General features: G+C 47.1%; 1 protein-coding gene across 1 annotated transcript in view; it reads left to right on the plus strand.

The window, feature by feature from the left end:
- Window positions 1-10,801, plus strand: part of SH3PXD2B (SH3 and PX domains 2B) — a 103,532-nt gene extending 92,731 nt beyond the window's left edge. The window contains exons 12-13 of the mRNA XM_037801839.1: window positions 771-896; window positions 9,191-10,801. Of these exons, the coding sequence (XP_037657767.1) occupies window positions 771-896; window positions 9,191-10,726 (1,662 nt within the window). The 3' untranslated portion in view covers window positions 10,727-10,801. The remainder of the gene's footprint in view (window positions 1-770; window positions 897-9,190) is intronic.
- Window positions 10,802-20,281: the final 9,480 nt, after the last annotated feature.

Raw genomic sequence — 20,281 nt, forward strand, 5'->3', positions numbered from 1 at the left:
CTAGGCCCACACACAAGGGGGAGGACTGAGGTCCAGGGAGGTTAGCCAGGTCACCCAATGGTTCCAGAGAGTGTGTGTGACAGCCAAGGCTCACGACGTGCTCTCTACTTCCTGTGCCCACTCCTCTGCCTTTGATCAGACTTCTGAAATGAGACAACTTGAGGACCCTGCTTGGTTGAGGCACAAATATCGTTTGTTGTGCCATTCTGATATCCTTTCATACTCTGTTTTTCTATTCTCGAGGCACCTCATAAACCAATATTTTTGGAAATGGGCCTTCTTTGTATGTCTACCATTTATTGAGCAAGGTGCTTTTACTACATTCATTTATTTAATACTTGCAGCAGCCCCACCAGGCAGATACTGTTATTATCCCCATTCTGCAGGAGAGGAAACTGAGGCTCCAAAAAGGGTAGTGATTTGCCCAAGGTCACATAGGTAGTATTTCCCTCCCAGGCGAGTCTGACTCACAAACCTCTATCTTTCCACAATCCTCGCTGCCTCTTAAGTTCATGGAATGTTGTCTCACCCCCAATTTTCCTGGTCGTCGCCAAATGTCCCACGTTTCTTCTCATAGCTCTAAAGCTGAAAAGCCAGTGACTCATCTAGGAGATCATCTGAGCTGTCCCCTTTGTTCTGTCCCTTACAATCCAAATTGGTCCATCAGCATCACCTCGGGGCTGGTGGCGTGCCCCAGCCCCAGCCCCACTCTTCCTGGCATCGCGATGACACCCTCCGTTGGGAGTGAGCACTGTGTTTAATCGTTCCAGCCTCGAGGACTGAACCTACCCAAGCCTCCCATCCCACCCCAAGTGGAGGAAGAGTATTACACCATTGCCGAGTTCCAGACAACCATCCCTGATGGCATCAGCTTCCAGGCAGGCCTGAAGGTTGAGGTGAGTGGCCGTGTGTTCCTGTGCCTGCCTGTGATTCTTGATTCTAGGCGTCACTTCCCACCGCTTCTCTCCTCTCACCTCCAACTTCTGCATTCATTTTTTTTTTGTAACAGCTTTATTGAGATATAATTCACAAACCATATAATTCAGCCATTTCGGTGTATGATTTAATGGTTGAGTGTAATCACAGAGTTTTGCAACATCATCACAAATCAATTTTAGAATATTTTCCTTACCCCAAAAAGAAACCCCATACCCATTAGCAGTCACTCCCCATTTCCCGTAAGCCCCCCTTCCCCTATTCTCCGCGCTAGGCAACCATTTGGTAATCTACCGTTATCTATAGATTTGCCTATTTGGGACATTTTATATAAACAGCATCATACAATATATGGTCTTTTGTGACTGGTTTATATTCTTTTTTTAATCACCTCCCACTTCCCTTCTTCTCCCCTCTCCTTTTCTTCCCACTCCTCTGCTTGCCCTGGATAAAGGCCAAGATAAATCCTTTCTCTTCTTTCGTTTCTCTTCTCTTCTTGAGGTAGACCCATATGGTGTTTCCCACGCCTCCAGGAAAGATCCTGTAAATAACCTAAAGGGATGGCTGCAAGGATCAGGGATTGTAAACCTTTGGCAAAGACGCCATAGTTGGTTCTTGAGACACTTTTCAACACGAGGCGAGCCAGTCACAAGTATCATCACACTCCCTCTAACACGAGGAATTGCTGGCCAGACTCTTCCCACCCTTTCTTGGGAGGCAGAAGTTCAATTTATTCATCTCCAACAGTTACGATATTCATAAGATCTCATTTGGCCTGCGCTTAAGCATTGTTGGGTAGGGTGAAGTGTATTGCCCCCGTTTCTTGGAGGAAGAAGTGGAGACAAATTGAGGTAAAATGGCTATACTCCCAGAGCTCATCATTTACAAAACTGGTGGTAGAACCCAGGTGTCCAGGTTCTAGATCAGTTTCCTTTTCACTCTCTCAGCCACACTGAGGGGGCTTCTTCTATCGGCGGGAGGGTGCCCTTCCCAGACCCCTGCCTTTGCCTCATTTGGCCCACTTCCTACCTTGAAAGAAGTGCTTTCTTCCTCCTCTGACTTCCCAGAGCCCCAGATTTCTGCCTCTCCACAGTCTTGATTTATAGATTGGTTGGTTGGCTTACTTGAAGTTCATTGTCTCCAACTCTTTGAGACCAGAAACCTTGTTGATGTTCACAGAAGTATCTCCAGCACAGAGCCTGGCATGTAGCAGATGCTCAATAAATACTTGTTGAGTAAATTGAGTTTACTGGATTATAAGCCCTGTGAGGGCAGGAGCTGTTCGACCAGAGCCTAGCACAGAAAATTCCCAGGTTGCCCATTTGTCTCCGTCTAACTCCTGCTCATCCTTCAAGTCTTACTACAAACTCTGCCTTCCCTGGTTTAGGGGTTCCTTCTGTGTTTTGTGTGTGCTTCCAACAAAACAACAGCAATAAATATAACAGCTAACATTTGTTGAGCACTGATTAGATAGGTGCCAAGCATTATGCTAAGTACTTTGCATACAGTGTCTTGTGTAGCCATTTTATCATTTACCCATGTGAGATGGCACTGTTACTCTCCCCGTTTTTCAGATGAGGAAGTTATGGCTCAGAAAAGTTAAGGAGTTGTCCAAAGTCACAACTAAAAAAATGGCAGAGCCCAGATTCAAACCCATGTCTTTCTCCAGATTTGAACCAAGGGACTTAACAGCCTGTCATTATTTATCTGCTTGACATTTGGGAACCTGAAGAGGCAGAGACCATGACTGTTTTTTCACTCGTGTGTCCCCAGCACAGCAATAAATGTTTGTTGTTGAATGAAAGAAAACCTGTCTCCCCTCTAGCCTCCTGCTTAACTCCCAGAAAGTGGGGATTGTTTTCTTCATTCTAGCCTAGCATAAAGGCTAGTCCATAGTAGGTGCTCAGTAAATGATTCCTTTGTGAATGAATATTTGGAAGGATGATGGAAATAATTAGTGAACAAATGATTATTGATGCCATGTTTCCGGAAGATCTTTAATCACCCTCCAGGCTTCCAAAGCAGCCATTGTTTTTCTGTAGCTGTGAATACTAGAAGACAGGAAGCAACACTTCCTGCCTCACTCCCTCTTCCTCTTGGGTCCCAGGGCAGCTGTCCAGGGGGAGAAGGTGGCTTCCTGAAGGTATGTCCTTGGAGCCCCACCACTGGTTCTGCCCAGGGTTTTCCAGAAATTTCTCCTCAAGCCAACTGCCCTTCAGCTATCCAGTGAAGAAAGCCTGTCTGCAGGCATGTTTAAAGAACCTAGCCTGAAATATCTCAAACTAATTTTTATAAAATGCAAATCCCAATCCACACAGAGAAACTGAGAGGAAAGCAGAAATATCTCCCAGGCTTTAAGAAGTTTTTTCTTTGCTCCTTTTCTCCAGCTCCTTTTTTATACCATTCTGGTCTTTCCAACTTCAAATCCACTGTGAGAACTCACACAGCATCTTTCTTGTGCCTAAAGTTAATTCTGTACTCTGTTCCCCCATCTTGCTATTGTAAAACATATACATCACATTCTGATGTGAAATGTATGCCTATTTCCTAACATCTTTCCATGATCAAGGGTTATTCCTCCCACCGTTGTTTTAAAGCCTTATTTCCCACTGCTTTCCTATTAACCCTGCTAGTCTGGTTAGACTTTCTCTGCCTCTCTTGCTCTCACTGGAAGGATTGACCTTTCTTTAACCCAGCTCCAACCCTCTGCCTGCTCATAGAAAGCACTCAAGGCCATTAGTTGAACTGAACTTGACATTTCAAAATCCAACTCACTCTTCAAATTTTTGCCTCCTCCAGGAAGCCTCCCCTAATTCATCCCACCTTCACTGGTTTCCTTTTCCTCCACACTGTGCTAGCTGCTAGATCTCTGCCCTTAATTAAAGGGCAGTGCACCCCCACACACACACTTCTGTACATAATACTTTCTTGAAAAAAATGAGAACAGAATGTTATTTTTTCCTCATTCTTCAGTGATTGTCTGAGGATTGAATTCCAGGTTCAAAGTAATTTTCCCCTCAGCACTTGAATGTAGAATTCCATTCTCTTCTTGCATCTAGTTTTGCCGCTAAGCAACTACTGTCAACTTGATTCTTGTTCTCTGTGCATAACCTGTCATTTCTCTGATTCTCTCAGAAGTCTTCATATCTTTGAAATGCTGAAATTTCACCACAGCGTGCCTATGCGTGAATTTGGTTTTTTTTTTATCCTGCTCAGCATAGGGTTGGCCTTTTCAGTGTAAAAGATTCAGGTCTTCCTAGAAAATTTTCCACTTGTATTTCTTAAAATATTGACTCACCTTCACTCTTTATTCTTTCCTTCTGGAACTGTTATTAAAAAGGTATGGGAATTTCTGGCTCTGTTCTCCATGTGTTTTAACACTGTTCATATTTTCTGTCTTTATTCCTTTGTGCCACATTGTTGGAGCATTCTGCTTGATTTTCTAGCTCATTCATTTGCTCATTCAGCCTGTTCATTATTTTTACTTCAACAATTACAGTTTTCATTTTTAAGAGCTCTTATTGATTCTTCTTCATAGCTACCTGTTCTTGTTTCATAATAGCTTGTTCTTTTATGAATCTGAAGCCCTTCTGTATCTCTCTAAGGATATTAAATATGTTTAATTCGAGGTCCTCTTCTTATCATTTATTATCTCTTTTTCCTCAGTTGTAAATTCTTTTCAGTGGTTTTACTATTTATTTCAGTTCTTTTTGTTGTGTTAGTTCTTATCCTGGGCTATGCAAAAAGAGGCAGCAGACAGTAGTACATCCCAGTTGGGAATTGTACACATGATGCTAGTCAGCTTCCACTGGTTTCAGTACCAAATCTTAATCGTCTGAGCCAGCCACTGAGTGTCATGTCTGTCACCCAAGCTCCCACATACACTGACTTCCTCTGTAAGCAGTCACTTTATTTAATCCCTCCTGCCCTGAATGGAAGAAAGGGCTTCTGCCATGGTTCCCCACTTAATCCCTGCCATCTGCCCCTAAGCATCCCCTGTTCTTAGATTCTGCCAACTTGAAGTCTAGCAGGCCTCAGTCCTGCACCCATCTTTTGCAGGAAAAGCCACTTGCCACAGTCCTGCCCTCTGCGTCTTCCATCCTCACAATCTCTGGTCCACTAACTTCTCTCGTTCTTCCTTCTGAGCTTGATTTTGAATATATTTATTTCCCTGGGCTTGGTGCCTAGAAGGGAAACTGCTGTTTGCATCATCTCCCATCTTGAAACCAGAAGTCCAGCTTGCCTGTTATAAAGGAGTATCTTTCCCAGAGAGTTAAAAAAAAAAAAATTATAAAACCTTCTCCTTTAAGACCCAGCCTTTGACAACGCATTGGCCGATAAGCACCACTGCTCCCTGGCTCAGAATGTCCATAAATCTGCCCAGGGCAGCTCAGGATATCGCGGAGAATGCAGTGAAGTGGAGGGTTGACACAGCCTGCAACAGAGACAGAATGGATCTCCGAGGTTTTCTGGAAGTGCCGAGGGGTCTCCCTCTGGGCCCAGCCTAACATCAACCAGAAACATTCTTCTTCTTCTTTTTTTTTTTTTTCAGGCTTTATCCTATCTACTTTTGCCAAAGCTGATTCAATTAAAAAAAAAAAACTCACATACCCAACATTGTTTTCCAGAAAGCACCGACGTGACCCATCTTTGAACTTTCTCTGCTTTATTGTTCCATGATATCAGCCTAGATTCCACCAGTGGTAACTTGAGGGACTTAGTGGGATGTAGTTGCCACCAGTGTTTTTGGCTAAACCAGGTGTTCTTTTCTTACGAGAAATCTCTATCCTCTGTTTTCCTCTTCTTCAGTTTTACCTGCAGGTCCATTTTAATTATCATTTTACCCTACAGAATTCATTGATGGAAGCAGTGTTCCAGTTCGGGGTAACCAGTTGCACCTTACTTCCTTGCCTTCAGTGATGATTCTAATGATAATACAGGCACCTCTTATGTGCCGGGTACTTTCTTTTCTTGGCAGCTCATCTTTCAGAAGTCATGAGAGGTTGATATCATCAGCCCATTTTACAGATGAGATACCTGAGACTTGAAACCATTAAGTGAATTGCCCAAGGTTGTAAAGGCACTAAATGGCAGAGCTGGGATTTGAACCCAGGTCTCCGGTTTTAAAGCCCAGGCACTTTTCTTTCCCCTTACATTTACTTCTATTCATAATAGCTCTCAGCCTCCCTGTAGTAAATTTCTAAAACTCCCATAAATCATGATTAAGAATATAAATTTTTAGAGCTTCTACTATAGTACTTTGCATATGGTGAAAGCTTAGTAAATATTCCTTGGGAGCATTTTATTTTGATTATTGTCCTATTTTCATTTCCTCACACACATACTTAGTGTTAGAGTTGCTGAATCTTAATTCATGGATGTACTGACCAAGTCTGGGTGCCCAGAGTTGCCTTTAATTGCTACAAGAGCTACTATTGATAAAATGCTGGTCATCCTCATATAAAGTGTTTCCATTTATTGATAGCCTTTACTGGAAGGAATCCAGTGAGACTTCTTAAGTGCATCCTGCTTTTTCAATTATCTCCACTATAATTTAATAATAGGTAACATTTTACTTTCCACAGTTTTCCAAGTGCTGAGCATGCATTGGCTCAATTGGCCATCATAAAATCTTGCAAGTGGGTGTCCTAGTTCTCATCAGCCCCACTTTGTGGTGTGGAATCTGAAGCATGGAGGCTTAGGTGGCTCACCCAGGGCCATTCAGGCAGTAAGTGGTGGGGCCAGAACAAACCAGGACTTCAGGCCCCACAGCCTGGCCTCTGCCTTCTGCTGCTGGGTCTGTGGCTATCATCCCTCTCCATGCTGGGCCTCAGAGAGCCCCAGCAGAACCACGCGCACAGCCCTCTTTGCCCCTCCCACACTTTCTTGCCCAGGAACGGCATCTCCCCAAGCAGGGTGCCCGTTGAGAAAGAGGGATCGGGTAGTGGTAAAAGCTCAGGCTTTGCCACCTGCCTGCATTTGAATCTTGCAGCCGCCGTTTACTTTTTGCAAGACTATGAGTTCTTCGACTCTCCTGAGGCTTGTTTCTGTATTTGTAAAATGGAATGACAATCCCCATCTCACAGGGTGGTTGGGAGCATTAATCCAATGTCATATGTACAAAGACAGCCAGGGAATTGCAGTGGACATACATACCTGCAACCCACGTGAATGCAACCATCTGGAACTGGACCAAAGATAGAGAAGAAACATAAAAGCTGAAGTAACATGGGTGATTCCACCCACCATTCCCTTTGCATATGGTGAAAGCATCTCCAGAGGGAGATGGAGATGGGAGGTGAAAATCTGCTTTACCCCCTCCATCAGCCCTGGTTCTCTTGTATCTAAACATGAGCATCTCCTCATGCTGAGTGGGAATCCCATGTTTAAAGATTAGCATTTTCTCTGCCTCCTGGCTGCTAAGCATCAACCAACCAGTGCTCAATCAAAGAAGCAGCGATCAAGGGGAGTTCTGACTGTGTGTGGTTTCTGCCTTGTACTTCTCTAGAATTAGCCAGAACTGTCAGTGCCCTGTCCTACAAACCCACCCATCTGAGATGACCCATAGCTGAGCACAGGCCCCTATAAGCTGACAGCTTCCCATTGCTCTCCTTTCTGCCTGAAGGGAGGGGCTCAAAGGGGAGGGAGGGGGTTAATGTCCTGGGGGAAGTGGCCGGAGTCCGTACAGAAATGTCCCCACCCCACCCAGCTTCCAAGGGGTCCATCCTGAGGCCCGATCCACTCTGGTCCACTCCAGTCCACTACGACTCAGAGGGCCTAGCAGTTCAGCCCCAGTGGCCCAGAACAATAATCTGCTCATTCTGGGCTTCCCCCTTCCCTCCTCCACTCTCCCCTCTTCTTCACTTGTACTTCTTGGGATTACCTCTCAAACTAACCATTGACATCCAAATCCATTTCTTAGGGTGTGCTTTTAGTGGAATCTACAGTAAGACAAGAATCTCCCTGTATTAGTTTCCTATGGCTGCCATAGCAAAGACCCACCAACTGTGTGGTTTAAAACAACAGAAATTTGTTCTCTCACCGTTTTGGAGCCTGGAAATCTGAAATCAAGGTGTCGTAGGGCTGTGCTCCCTCCGAAGGCTCCGGGCAAGGGATCCTTCCTTGCCTCATCCAGCTTCCAGTGGGGGCAGCACTCCTTGGCATTTTTTGGCTCATGACAGCATAAATCCAGTCTCTTTCTCAGTCATTACATGGCTGTCTTCTCCTCTGGGTTTCTGTCTCTGTCCCTTCTCTTCTTATAAGGACCCGGTCATATAAGATTAAGGGCCCACCCTACTCGAGTGTGACCTCATCTTACCTAATTTCCATCTGTAATTACCCTATTTCCAAATAAGGTCACATTTTGAGGCACTGGGGGGTAGAATTTTGTTCCAGTATGCTAAAGCTGCAAAATATCAGAAAAGGATTGGCTTTTATAAAGGGCCAGTTCTAAGGCCATAAAAGTGCCCAAACTAAGGCATCAACAGGATGATACCTTCTCTGAAGAAAGGCCAATGGCCTTTGGGGTTCCTCTGTCACATGGGAAGGCACATGGCCGGAGTCTGCTGGGCCTCTCCTGGGTTTAGCTTCTGGTTTTCGTTGCTTTCTCCAAAATGTATCTGGGCTTCTGTCTTAACTTCACTCTCTTAGCACCTATGCATCCTTGTTTTGTTTCTCCCAGGGTGTTTCTCTCTGGGTGTCTGGGGGTCCTCTTTTAGCTTCTCCAGGGCAAAATCTGGATTTCATCTCTTAGCTTCTCTCCAAACATCTTTCTGTCTGTATCTCCAAGTGTCTGGTTCTATGTCGACCCCTGAGCTCCCTTAAAGACTCCAGTAAACTAATTAAGACTCACCTTGATTGGGTGGGGTCACATCTCCATGGATATAATCTAATCAGAAGGTCCCACCCACAATTGGGTGGGTCACATCTCTATGGAAACAACCTAATCAAAAGGTCTCACCCACAGTAGGTCTGCCCCCACAAGATTCTATTAAAAGAACATGGCTTTTCTGGGGTACATAATAAATTCAAACCAGCACAGACCTCAACATATCTTCTGGGGGAGACACAATTCAATCTCCATATGAGATGTTCTTGATACATGGTAAACTCTCCATACACGTTTAATGAGAATCTGCCAAGTGCAAAGTCATATATTCTAGAACTCCATGTCCCACCGAGGTTCCCCCAGACCATTGTGGTCCATTGGCCCTGGTACCATAACCTAAGCACTGCTTGCTGTCTTCCCTTGCAGGTGATTGAGAAGAACTTGAGTGGCTGGTGGTACATTCAGATTGAAGAAAAGGAAGGATGGGCCCCAGCAACCTTCATTGACAAATATAAGAAAACCAGCAATGCCTCAAGACCCAACTTTCTGGCTCCCCTGCCCAATGAAGTGACCCAGCTCCGGCTTGGGGATGTAGTAGCAATGGAGAACCACACAGGCAGTGAGGCTGTCGGCCCCTCCCGGCCCCTGCCTGATGCACCTCCTGGTGGAGTGGACTCGGTGATGCAGTGGTCCAAAGACTGGAAGGGCAGCAAGGAGGTCCTGAGAAAGACGTCTGCAGACATGTCTGCATCTGCAGGCTATGAGGAGATCTCGGACCCCAACATGGAAGAGAAGCCCAGCCTCCCTCCCCGGAAAGAATCCATCATCAAGTCCGAAGGGGAGCTGCAGGAGAGGGAGCGGCAGAGGATGGAACAGCTCAGGGGCTCTTCGCCCAAGCCTCCCGGCATGATTTTGCCAATGATTCCAGCCAAACACAACCCCCCGGCCCGGGACAGCAGGAGGCCCGAGCCCAAGCCCGACAAAAGCAAATTGTTCCAGCTGAAAAATGAGATGGGGCTGGAGTGTGGCCACAAGGTGTTGGCCAAGGAAGTAAAGAAGCCCAACCTCCGGCCCATCTCCAAATCCAAAGCTGACCCACCAGAGGAGAAGCCAGAAGCCATTCCCCAGAACCCCTTCTTGAAGTCCAGACCTCAGGTTAGGCCCAAACCAGCTCCTTCCCCCAGGACAGAACCACCTCAGGGCGAAGACCAAGTGGACATTTGCAACCTCAGGAGTAAGCTCAGGCCTGCCAAGCCCCAAGAGAAATCCTTGTTGGATGGGGAGAGCCACCAGGCTGTCGGAGGCCAAGACATGGCCTTCAGCCGCAGCTTCCTCCCAGGGGAGGCGTCTGGCCGTGCCCAGGAGAGGACGGGCAAACAGGATGGCCCTGTCCCAAAGGAGATATCCTCCAGAGCCCCACCGAGGCCAGCCAAGATGGCAGATCCTGCGCCCAAGAACGTCCCCATCCCTCTTCAGGAGCCTCCCCAGCAGAGGCCTGTGGTCCCACCCCGGAGACCACCACCCCCCAAGAAAAGCTCCTCATCGCCCAGGCCCCTCCCAGAGGTCAGAGGGCAGCAGCCAGAGGCCATCAAAGCCAAGGCAGCCCCTGCCCCTGGCCGCGCCCTGCTCGTCCCTCCAAAAGCCAAACCTTTTCTCTCCAACTCCTTGGGAGGCCAGGATGATGCAAGAGGCAAAGGGGGGCCAGGGCCCCGGATGGCAGGAAAGATGGGAGACAACAGGGAGAAGGCATCAGCAGCCCCCAGCCCCGATGGCCCGAAGGACTCTTTGTATGTGGCTGTGGCCAACTTCGAAGGCGATGAAGACACCAGCAGCTTCCAGGAGGGGACGGTGTTCGAAGTCCGGGAAAAGAACAGCAGCGGCTGGTGGTTCTGCCAGGTCCTGAGCGGGGCCCCTTCCTGGGAAGGGTGGATTCCTTCCAACTATCTCAGGAAGAAGCCATAACTGCCCCCTCCCTCCCTGCCTGGAGGTCCCATTGGTCCCTGCTGGCTTTACCCACATATTTAATATGCCTCCTAATTTATCATTCTCCATGCAGCTGCAAAGGAAGACTGACCCCGGAGAACCATGGTGTCTCCCCTCGTCTCCCGTGGGAATGGCAGGCATTCTGGATGGAGAATGAGTTGCCAAGGCCTTGGGACCACTGAGTCTAATCCATCCCGTCACATCCCCCAGAGGCTCGGAGGATGCACCGCTTGCTTTCTATCCACATGGGCATCCCTACCTTAAGAGGGCTCCTGGCCAGTGATGTTGCCGCCCAGCTTCCCCGCCCTCTCAGTAGTGGGACCATGAGTCTCCAAGGCCTCCCAGGACCAGAGCCTACCACCAGGAGAAGCTCCAGGAAGGGTCACTAGTTGCTTGGATAAAGGTCAGCCCTCCCTGGTTTCTCACCCAGGCTGCCATGCCCTGCTCTAACTTCATGTCTCTAAAAGTCCAGTGTGGCTTGATTCACTCCAATTCACCAAAATGCCTGGTACCACAAAGGCAAAGGGGACTGTAGAAGTCACCGCCGTGGCCAGTCCCAGGGAAATCGCCCTTTCCTCCGAGGACTGTGGGGACCTCTGAGGCTGGGCTCAGTGGGTGTAGCTGCCCCAGGTCTGGGCCTGGGGTTCCACTCTGCCGGCCGACCTATCTCCCTTCTCTCTTGGGGCCATGATCAGTCTTGGAGGGGTGGTTTCAACCTGAGCACACCTCAATCTCCTGCTGCAGGCTCGGGGCCATCCCGGGGCTTTTGGACATGACTCTCCCCCACTTCTCTCTACCCTAGAGCAGAAATCTCAAAGTTTGTTTGGATCAGGGGGCCATTCACAAACCCTGCCCCTTTTGAGCGCCCCTCTGCTGAGTAGCCGGTAGGCCCTAGACAGCGTGCTTGGCACTTACTTTGAATTCATGTGCAAGCCCTCGCAACACCCCCTCTCGTGTAGCATTATACCCATTTCATGGATGAGGACACTCAAGGCTCAAGGTACTCAAAATCACACTGGCTGGTAAGAGGGGGAGAGGGGATTTGAATCTGGGCCTGCCTCACTTCCATGCCTGTGCTCTTCTCCCTGTACAAGGCAAGCCAGACAGGGGAGAGCTAGAAGCCAGCTGGATGCTGGGAGCAGGGTGGCTGAGGGGTATTGGGGAGGAGGCGTTTATGGCTGCTTTAACACCCACCACCCTACAATGTACTGCCCCAGACTCGACAGCTGCTTCTCCATGGCAGGCGATGCCCAGGACCCTGGTGATCAGCACAGAGCCCTGTTTCCTGCTCCTGTGCACTGGTGCCACCCCCAGGGGATGGAGCTTACGGAGCAAGGGGGTGGGGGGGTGGAGGCTGAGGTGGTCCCACATGCAGCCTCGTGGGGCCCCGGGAACTTGGGGACTGGTGGCTGGCTCTCCATTGTACCGAGCCAAGCAAGCATGGCCCCAGAAGGAGACAATGACCCAAGGACCTGGCTGGCACCTCCTGCCCCTCCCTGCCACCACTTTCTGCTCCTCTCTGGCATTTGTAGGGTCATTTTCTTCCTTTTCCTTGCACTCTCCCTGTCTGTTATCTCACTGGGAAGAACCCAGGGCAGCCCTTCCACCCATTTTGACATATGTAGTAAACTGAGGCATGTAGAGGCACAGCTAGAATCAGGACCCAGGGTTTCTGGCTCCCGGTCCAGAGCTCCTGGCTGTGTACCAGGCTGCCTGCGGTGGAGAGAGCAGAGACCCTTCCCCACCTTGCCTGAGCCAGCAGGAGAGGAGGAGGCAGCCCTGGACTGCCCCAGAGATCTCCAATTCAGCCTTCATCCACAGCAACGCCTTTGGAACCATGAAGCCAGCTCCCCTGGGGATGCTCACTGTCCACCTGCAGTGCCAAAGATTTATAATGCAAAGGGCCCTCTTTTGCCCACCCTGCTGCTGCCATGGGGCCTCTGGATACTTTTGGAGAAGAAAGCTCTCCCTCTGATCCACAGTGACAACTTTATTTCCTTCCTGCAGTCAGCCTGCAAATCCCTTCTCCCAGCAAATCTGGGGACAGCGCCCTGAGGTGCCTCTTGCAAGGCCTGCTTGCCCACAGCCCTCTGCCACCCTATGCCCAGAACCTTCCAGGAAGAAGGGAGGTGGTAGAATGCCACTGCCCACCTCACGGAATCCGACCCATAGCACGTTCCCCTATCCCCCCGCTGCTCATTTGCTTTCTGCTTTCCTTCACCGTCACAAGTATTTTATGAGCACCTACTATGTGCTAGGCATGAGTTAAGACCAGCCTGTGTGCAGCTCCATCCCTGGCTGGGAAGAGCTTTGATTTTTTTGTTCGTTGACTTCATCAAAGGAGTTGGGCTGTCGTCTCATTCCCTCTTCCCAGGGATCAGCGGAGTGGGAATGAACTGGCTCAGCCTTCTCTGGGCAGGGAGTTTTCTGCAAATGAAAGAATTTTCCTTTCCTTTTTTTTTTTTTTTTTTTTTATTTTAAATATATTCTGACATGACTGGTAGGTGCTGAAGCCACATTCCTCTCTGTTCAGTGTCTCCTTTTTTCAAGTCAAAGCTATGGCCTGAGGACCTCCATGGCCAGCTCCTTTTGCCACGGTGGGTACTTCCCCAGACAAGTGGCGGGTTGTGATGGCCAGCAGCTCTTTCTTGCCTGGGGACTTATGTTTACACCATCCAGAACCGTGGCCACTATTCTCACTGATGGAGCATATGCAAAACTCCCCTGGAGTTCTGGCCTTGGAAAATGTCCAGGCATCTTAATAATAACTCCCACCCCAAGCACCGGGCAGGTCACCAGGTGCTTTAAGAGTCCCCCTTCCTTTAAGTTAAGTCTCACAACTTCCCTGTGGATAGGATCAGTCCCATTTTGTAGTGAGAAAATTGAGGTTCCGAGAGGGAAGTCACGTTCTCAGCTTCATCCAAATAGTGACAGAGCTGGGACTCAGATCCAGGGGTTTTCCCTCTCCAAGGCCCATGACTGCCCCTCTGCCATCGGCTTTCAGGAAATGGTGACCCTCCCTCCAAATTTGGGTTCCTTACCCCATCAACCCCATGGTCTCACATGTCAGTTGTAGAAAATCACAGGCCAAATGTCAGCCCAAACGGTGAGCAAGGTGATGGTTTTTGTCTTTCCTCACCCCGACTTACCACCCTGTGATGACCACTTTATCTCACATCCTAGGGTCCAAATACAGCTTGTGATGCCACCAAACCTTTGGAAATTCTGAATTTTAGGACCACTGTTAGTTACAAGGGGCCTTTGCTCAAACAAGGAAACAACACTTCCTCTCTCCTTGCCATTTGATGGGCTCATGTCGTTGTCCCAGGCTGTGACTTGAGAGCTGAGCTCCAGCTGGAACCACTTTTTTTCATATCTCTTCCCTCCTGGGGAATTTCTAGAGCCCGTATCAGACTTGCAGTAGTCATTTTAAGTCTCCACTGCAAGGCCTCTCTACATAGTCATTTTCTAAGGCAAAGTTTTCCGCCTTAAGACATGTCTGAGCCCACTTGGGATTTCACTACCAGGTAGAATATGGAAGAAAAACTTGCCACATAAAATGACAGGTGCTGGGCCTCTCCAGCGTTGGAAAGGAACTTGGGCTAAGGAATAGACTGTCTGATACTTACTCAGCCTCTACCAGGTGCCCAGCCCTGAGGTGGATAAAGGAAAAGAAACTGCACCTGCCCTCGAGCAGCTGGCAACTTGACATCATCAAGGACATTCATGGCTTAGCCCCATCCTGCCCTTGTGCCCGAGTCTAAGAGTTGGGTTGGGCTGCCCCCGGGACATCTTGCCTTCAGACTGTGAAAGTGGGCATCTAACAGAGGGAGCTCATGCTTGGTAATCTTGTCCCCCAGCCAGCTCTCCAGACCCATCCTTCAGGGCTTTTGTGTGTACTGCCAACAGCTATTCCATGCCATAGATCAAAGATGACCTGAGAACAGAACTTGTGGCCTGAATGAGTGGGACGTTTGCTTGCATTGAGGCCCGAGGTTACAGGGCGCCCTCCCTTGGCCTGGAGCAACTGCTCCTAACCTGGGTAAGGGTCTAAGGTCTACACCAACCAGGGCAGCCCCAGCAGTATAGCAGAGCCGCAGGGTTAACTTTGGGAGACCCCAGTCTACCTGGCGGTGGCCCACATACTAAAAACCCTTGACCATTCTGCTTGGCTGGGGTGAGGTTTGGCTTCCAGTGCTACCCTGCTGAGTTATCCAAGCCCCTCATTGTATTTAAACGTCCCACCCCTTTTCTCTCCTCTACTCCAAAGTAGGCCTTCTTAGATCCAATCAGGAACCAGGAGCTAAACCTCTGCCATCCTTAAGGAGGCCAAATACAGCATCATAGCCAGTAGCCTTCACTTTCAGATCTTCTGTGCATGTAAAAAGGAAGATGCCCCACCAGGCTTACTGTAGCAATAACCAATTTGAATCCAACCAAGGCTTCAGTGTAGGCCGGTTTATGCCTTCATTGCCAAATAATTATTAACAGCGTCCCTTTCACTTTTTCAAGAGGAGATGAGAAACTGGTCAGCTGAACTCCACCCACATTTCCTGCTTGGAGAGCCAGCAGATAATTAGGCCATCTCTTAACGTCCCTCCAGAAACGGGGACCTGTGACAGTGTTGCCCCCACATCTCATGCCCAGCTCACAAAACAACGCTGGAGAGCTCAGCCCTCCTCATAGCCTCTCGGCAAACTGACAAGTTCTGGTGGTCTTTTTTTTTTTCATTTTTTTTGTTTTGTTTCCTTAACACAAAAACGTACATATACATGAGTATATATAATGTGAGGAAGGGGTGATGAACAGTTAGCTGTAGCATGTATAGACGATATACCATTAGATTTTTTTTTTGTTGTTTTTAAATAAAAAAAAAAGTGCTTGACTGGTTTCAAGCTTCATTGTGAAGATGCAGTGTCTGTGGATTATTTTATTTGGCCGAAGAAAGGGAACATTTCCTTGTGCCCTGGCATCTTGGTCTGGGGTCTTTTGGATCAGAGAATAGAAGCCTATGTTAGCTAGGTTTTCTGCTTGCCCAGAATTAGTTGTAACTGCCCTCTCTGGGCCCTAGTGGACCTTTATTCTTTTAATTACAATGTCCCAAAACCCAGAGAAAGCTTCTTCCTTTTATTTGCTAGATATTTCCCACCTATTCTCTGCCCTGTGCCTAAAGATGGAAAACTTCAATTGTCCATTCCTGCCTATGGGCAAGAAGTGGTTGGGTGCTGAGGGGATGGAGGGGCGTGCAGCCTGCTCCTGGGAAGTGGGGTCAACCCCCAACTCAGAGTGTCCTCAGTACCAGATGAAATCTTTAAACAAAATGACACTCCTCACCCCCTTCCAAGGGAGAGGAGAAAGAACCAGCAGCGTCCCTGAACAGAACTTCAAAGGGGGGAATTTGCATACAATATTCAACCTCCCTGAGAGAAAACACCCTAAAGAATGCAATGACCTTCTGGCAAACTTGTTTAGGAATGATGGTCATTGAGAGTCATCTCTGTTGCCTTAAGAAGGAAAAATCATTATGTGCCGTGGCCCTCTGTGGGAGCCATTTTCTCCCCAATCTTCCAAACCAAGAGTGTTTAATCATAGGGATGCCAACTGGCAATTGCACAGGCTTCCCGGGGCAGACTTGGAAGGGGTTCTGAGCCTCATGGGATGGAACAGGAATGTGGTCAAGAATGGAGCTGCCTGGCTTCACCTTCTCCGGCAAGCATGGTCTCTGTCTCCACACTTCTACCTCATGACCTGACTTCTTTAGGTCTCAGACTGGCTCACTCACCGTTCCCATTCAGACTGGTTCAGAAATGCCCCGCCATGCATGATCCAGCTTTCACACATACTTACATGTTCCCCCTCTTGTGTAGAGTTACGGTAAGTTTCTGGGTCCAAAAATCACTTTATGGGGCCACTTTCCTTCAAGTCCAGGGTCCATAATGTCCACTCCTTTTCTGGTTCAGAGTCGCTCTCATCCAGGGGAGATTCCTTACCTTCTATAAACACTCAACGCCTCCAGTAAATGGTCTCAAATTTTAGGGGGCTTGTCAAAATGCAGATTTCTGGGCTTCATCAACTGAATCTGCCTCCTTAACAAGCACATGCAGTGATTCCAAGGAGAAACTTTGAGAAACGACCAGTCTCAGCACCTTATCTGAGTCTAAGTGCTCAAAAATGGTGCATAATATTATTAATATCAATGGCACCGTGATTTTAATGGCACCATGATTTTTCCAAGCATTTACAGGCCTGTAGGGCACTGCACATATACTGTTTTATTTCACTCTCAGAATTCCCTGCATTTCACATATGAAGTCACCAAGGCTCAGAAAAATGAAGGTGCTACGCCATGCAGCAATATAGGATTCTGTCTGATCCTACAGCTGATGCATTTACCCTATACTTTGCCCCACCCTCACCCCACCCGCACCCCCGTCCCAAATGCTAATCAAAGCATCCCTCTCATCCTGATGTAATTATTGCCTGGATTCAAAAATCATGTTTAAGAAATACTTTCCCTTTCAAAAACCTAACTCTAATCACTGGGTAGCTTTTGTTGAGAATGTACTATTAGCTGGGTATCCTATAGAGATTTTTCTTTCAATCTTCACTACAGAAGTAGGTAGGAATTACTATTCCCATTTTATGAATGAGGAGACTGAGAGTCTGGACAATCATGGAAATCGGCCATGGTCAGTTGCAGCGAGGAAGAGGATAAACTTGGATATCTAATTCTAAAGCCTCTTACCCTAATAAGTCAGCTCCTGATCTATAATCTTCCCACTCAGCATTTCCCAAAGTATATTTGCCAGGAAAAAAAAAAAAGTCAATAGGTATTCTGAAATAAGTGTTCTATGGACACATTTGTTTGGGAAATGCTGGGTTAAATAAAATTAAACAGTTTCTTTATTGCAGGACTTCCCGAAGCCTTTTACATAATTATACACAGTGTGAATGTCCCAGAGGGGGTTTATTTATATAGAATTCCTTAAATGTACTTGACCACGAAACCATTCACCAAACATCTAGCAGGAGCAGTGTTTCATGTGATAGTCTGGAATATGTCACATTTTAAATTTCAGCTCTAACTTGAATTCTGCCTGAACCACAACTCTTACCTAACCTTAGCCTGATCCCACACCCTAATTCCAGCTGTAACCACAACCCAATCTTTAATGCTGACCTTAAAAGCATAATGAACACAAAATACTTCTGGAATGGAGAGCTGCTTCTCCTTTCAATTTGAAGATATCCTGTTTGCTGTGCACCTACCTTGGAGCTGTCTGAATGGATTTCCTCATAGTGACATTGCCACATGTCCCAAACTGTTCAGAAAACAGCAGCTAAGAATAGAATTTGTTTTTCACCTCATAAACAAGTTTTCCTTTAGAGAATTGTAAATTAATGACAGTATCCAAAACATACATATTCAAGTTATAAAGATCTAAGACCCAGAAGGCCCACATCCTACAGGAAACTGTCCTCTGGTTTCCCTTCAGCTGTATGGAACTTGGTCACATACTTCTACAGTATAGTATAGAGTAGTCTTCAATTGATTCTATAGTGTAGAATATTCCAACACTTTTGATTGTGTACCAACAATAAAATTTTTAGCATATACACACACACACATATAATATATATATAATCTCATATGTACTATTGAATGAATATTTCATGGACATTACTGTCAGGTAATTTGTATGCCCCAGGTCTGGTGAAGGAAGCACCATTAGGGTGATTATATATATACACTGTCCCAGAGATGGAAGAGAGTCCTGGTAGCGCCCTGATGTTTGAGGATGTTGGGGCCGAGAAGAAGGTGGTCTCCCCAAAGCATGGCATTTTGGGGGACATAATACATCTAATCTGGCACATTCCACCCCCTGGACCCCAAAATGACATGATCTTTCCATATACAAAATACACTCATCCCATCACAATATCACAATACATATATGTCTACATAAATACATATATTTTTGGTACCAGAGAAGTGGGGTCCTGCTCCATTAGAGTGATGCTCCAGCGCTCGCTCGCTCTCCCTACGGGGAAAGGAGGCAGTTATCCAGATAGTTAAAATTTAGGGGAGCAGGAGCCAGGTGTGCATGGCTCAGCCTATCCCTGGCTCCTTCTGTTTGGGGTCCAGGTGTCTGAGGACACCTTCCACTGGGCCCCTCCCAGTGGTGGCTTAGTGGTGAAAGGGACCCTCACGAAAGCAGGCCTGGGCCTGGGTCAATGAGCAAGTCTAATTCTGGACTTCAGGGTTAGAAAGCCCATAGCTGCCGCACACCACGGCTCAGCCAGATTCTACTGACATTTTGTTCTCCCTCTCCCTGATCCCTTTGTCTCTCTTAGTCAGCTCACAACTCAGGCAAGGAGAAAGGGGAGCTATTAGGCTCCCTAAAAACTACTTATTAGGCTAATTTTAGCTAACCTGTTCTGTATAATAATTATTATATATTATAATAATACATTTACAAAATTTAAAATGTCTGAAGGATGAGCAAAAATATATATCTACAAAAATATCTATATGTATATATATATAAAAAATATATATACACATATATATAATCACACTTATATATAATGAAAAGATCTAATATTTCACCGCACTCCAATGACCTCTTACCCACCCCTTGGAATGCATGAACCCCACTCTGTAACCCTCTCATAATGGAACAATTATGGATTTTGGAGTCAGACAGACCCAGCTTTAGTTCTAGCTCTGAGATACACTTTACCTTATCTGTTACTCAGTGTCCTCATCTGCAAAACGGGGATGCTAATGTCTTTCTCACAGAGTCATTGTGAAGATTAACAGAAATAATGTGTGCCTAGCACATAGTAGGGACTTCTAACAGTACAGAGTAATGATTATTGCTTCTATGAAGATGAGGGACATTGAGTTATGTGCCTGTGCCAGTTTGAATGTATTATGTCCCCCCAAACGCCATTATCTTTGATGTAATCTTGTGTGGGCAGACCCATCAGTGTTAATTAGATTGTAATTCTTTGAGTGTTTCCATGGAGATATGCCCCACCCAATTGTGGGTGCTGACTCTGGTTGGATAATTTCCATGGAGGTTTTGGTTTGCCCATTCAGGTTGAGTCTGAATTAAATTACTAGAACACTGTATAAGATCAGACAGAAGGAGTAAGCTGCTACAGCCAAGAGGGACACTTGGAAGAAGGCACTGGAACTGAGAGAGGAGCTTCAGCTCACAGAGACATTTTGGAGAAGGCCTTTGAAAGCAGACTTTTGCTCCGGAGAGGCTAAGAGAGGACAAATACCCCAAGTGCAACTAACAGCGACATTTTTGAGGAACTGCAGCCTAGAGAGAAACGTCCTGGGAGAAAGCCATTTTGAACTCAGAACTTTGGAGCAGATACCAGCCACGTGCCTTCCCAACTAACAGAGGTCTTCCGGACACCATTGGCCATCCTCCAGTGAAGGTACCCGATTGCTGATGCGTTACCTTGGACACTTTATGGCCTTAAGACTGTAACTGTGTAACCAAATAAACCCTCTTT

The sequence above is a fragment of the Choloepus didactylus genome, chromosome 13 (assembly GCF_015220235.1).
Source record: "Choloepus didactylus isolate mChoDid1 chromosome 13, mChoDid1.pri, whole genome shotgun sequence".
Classification (NCBI taxonomy): Eukaryota; Metazoa; Chordata; class Mammalia; order Pilosa; family Megalonychidae; genus Choloepus; species Choloepus didactylus.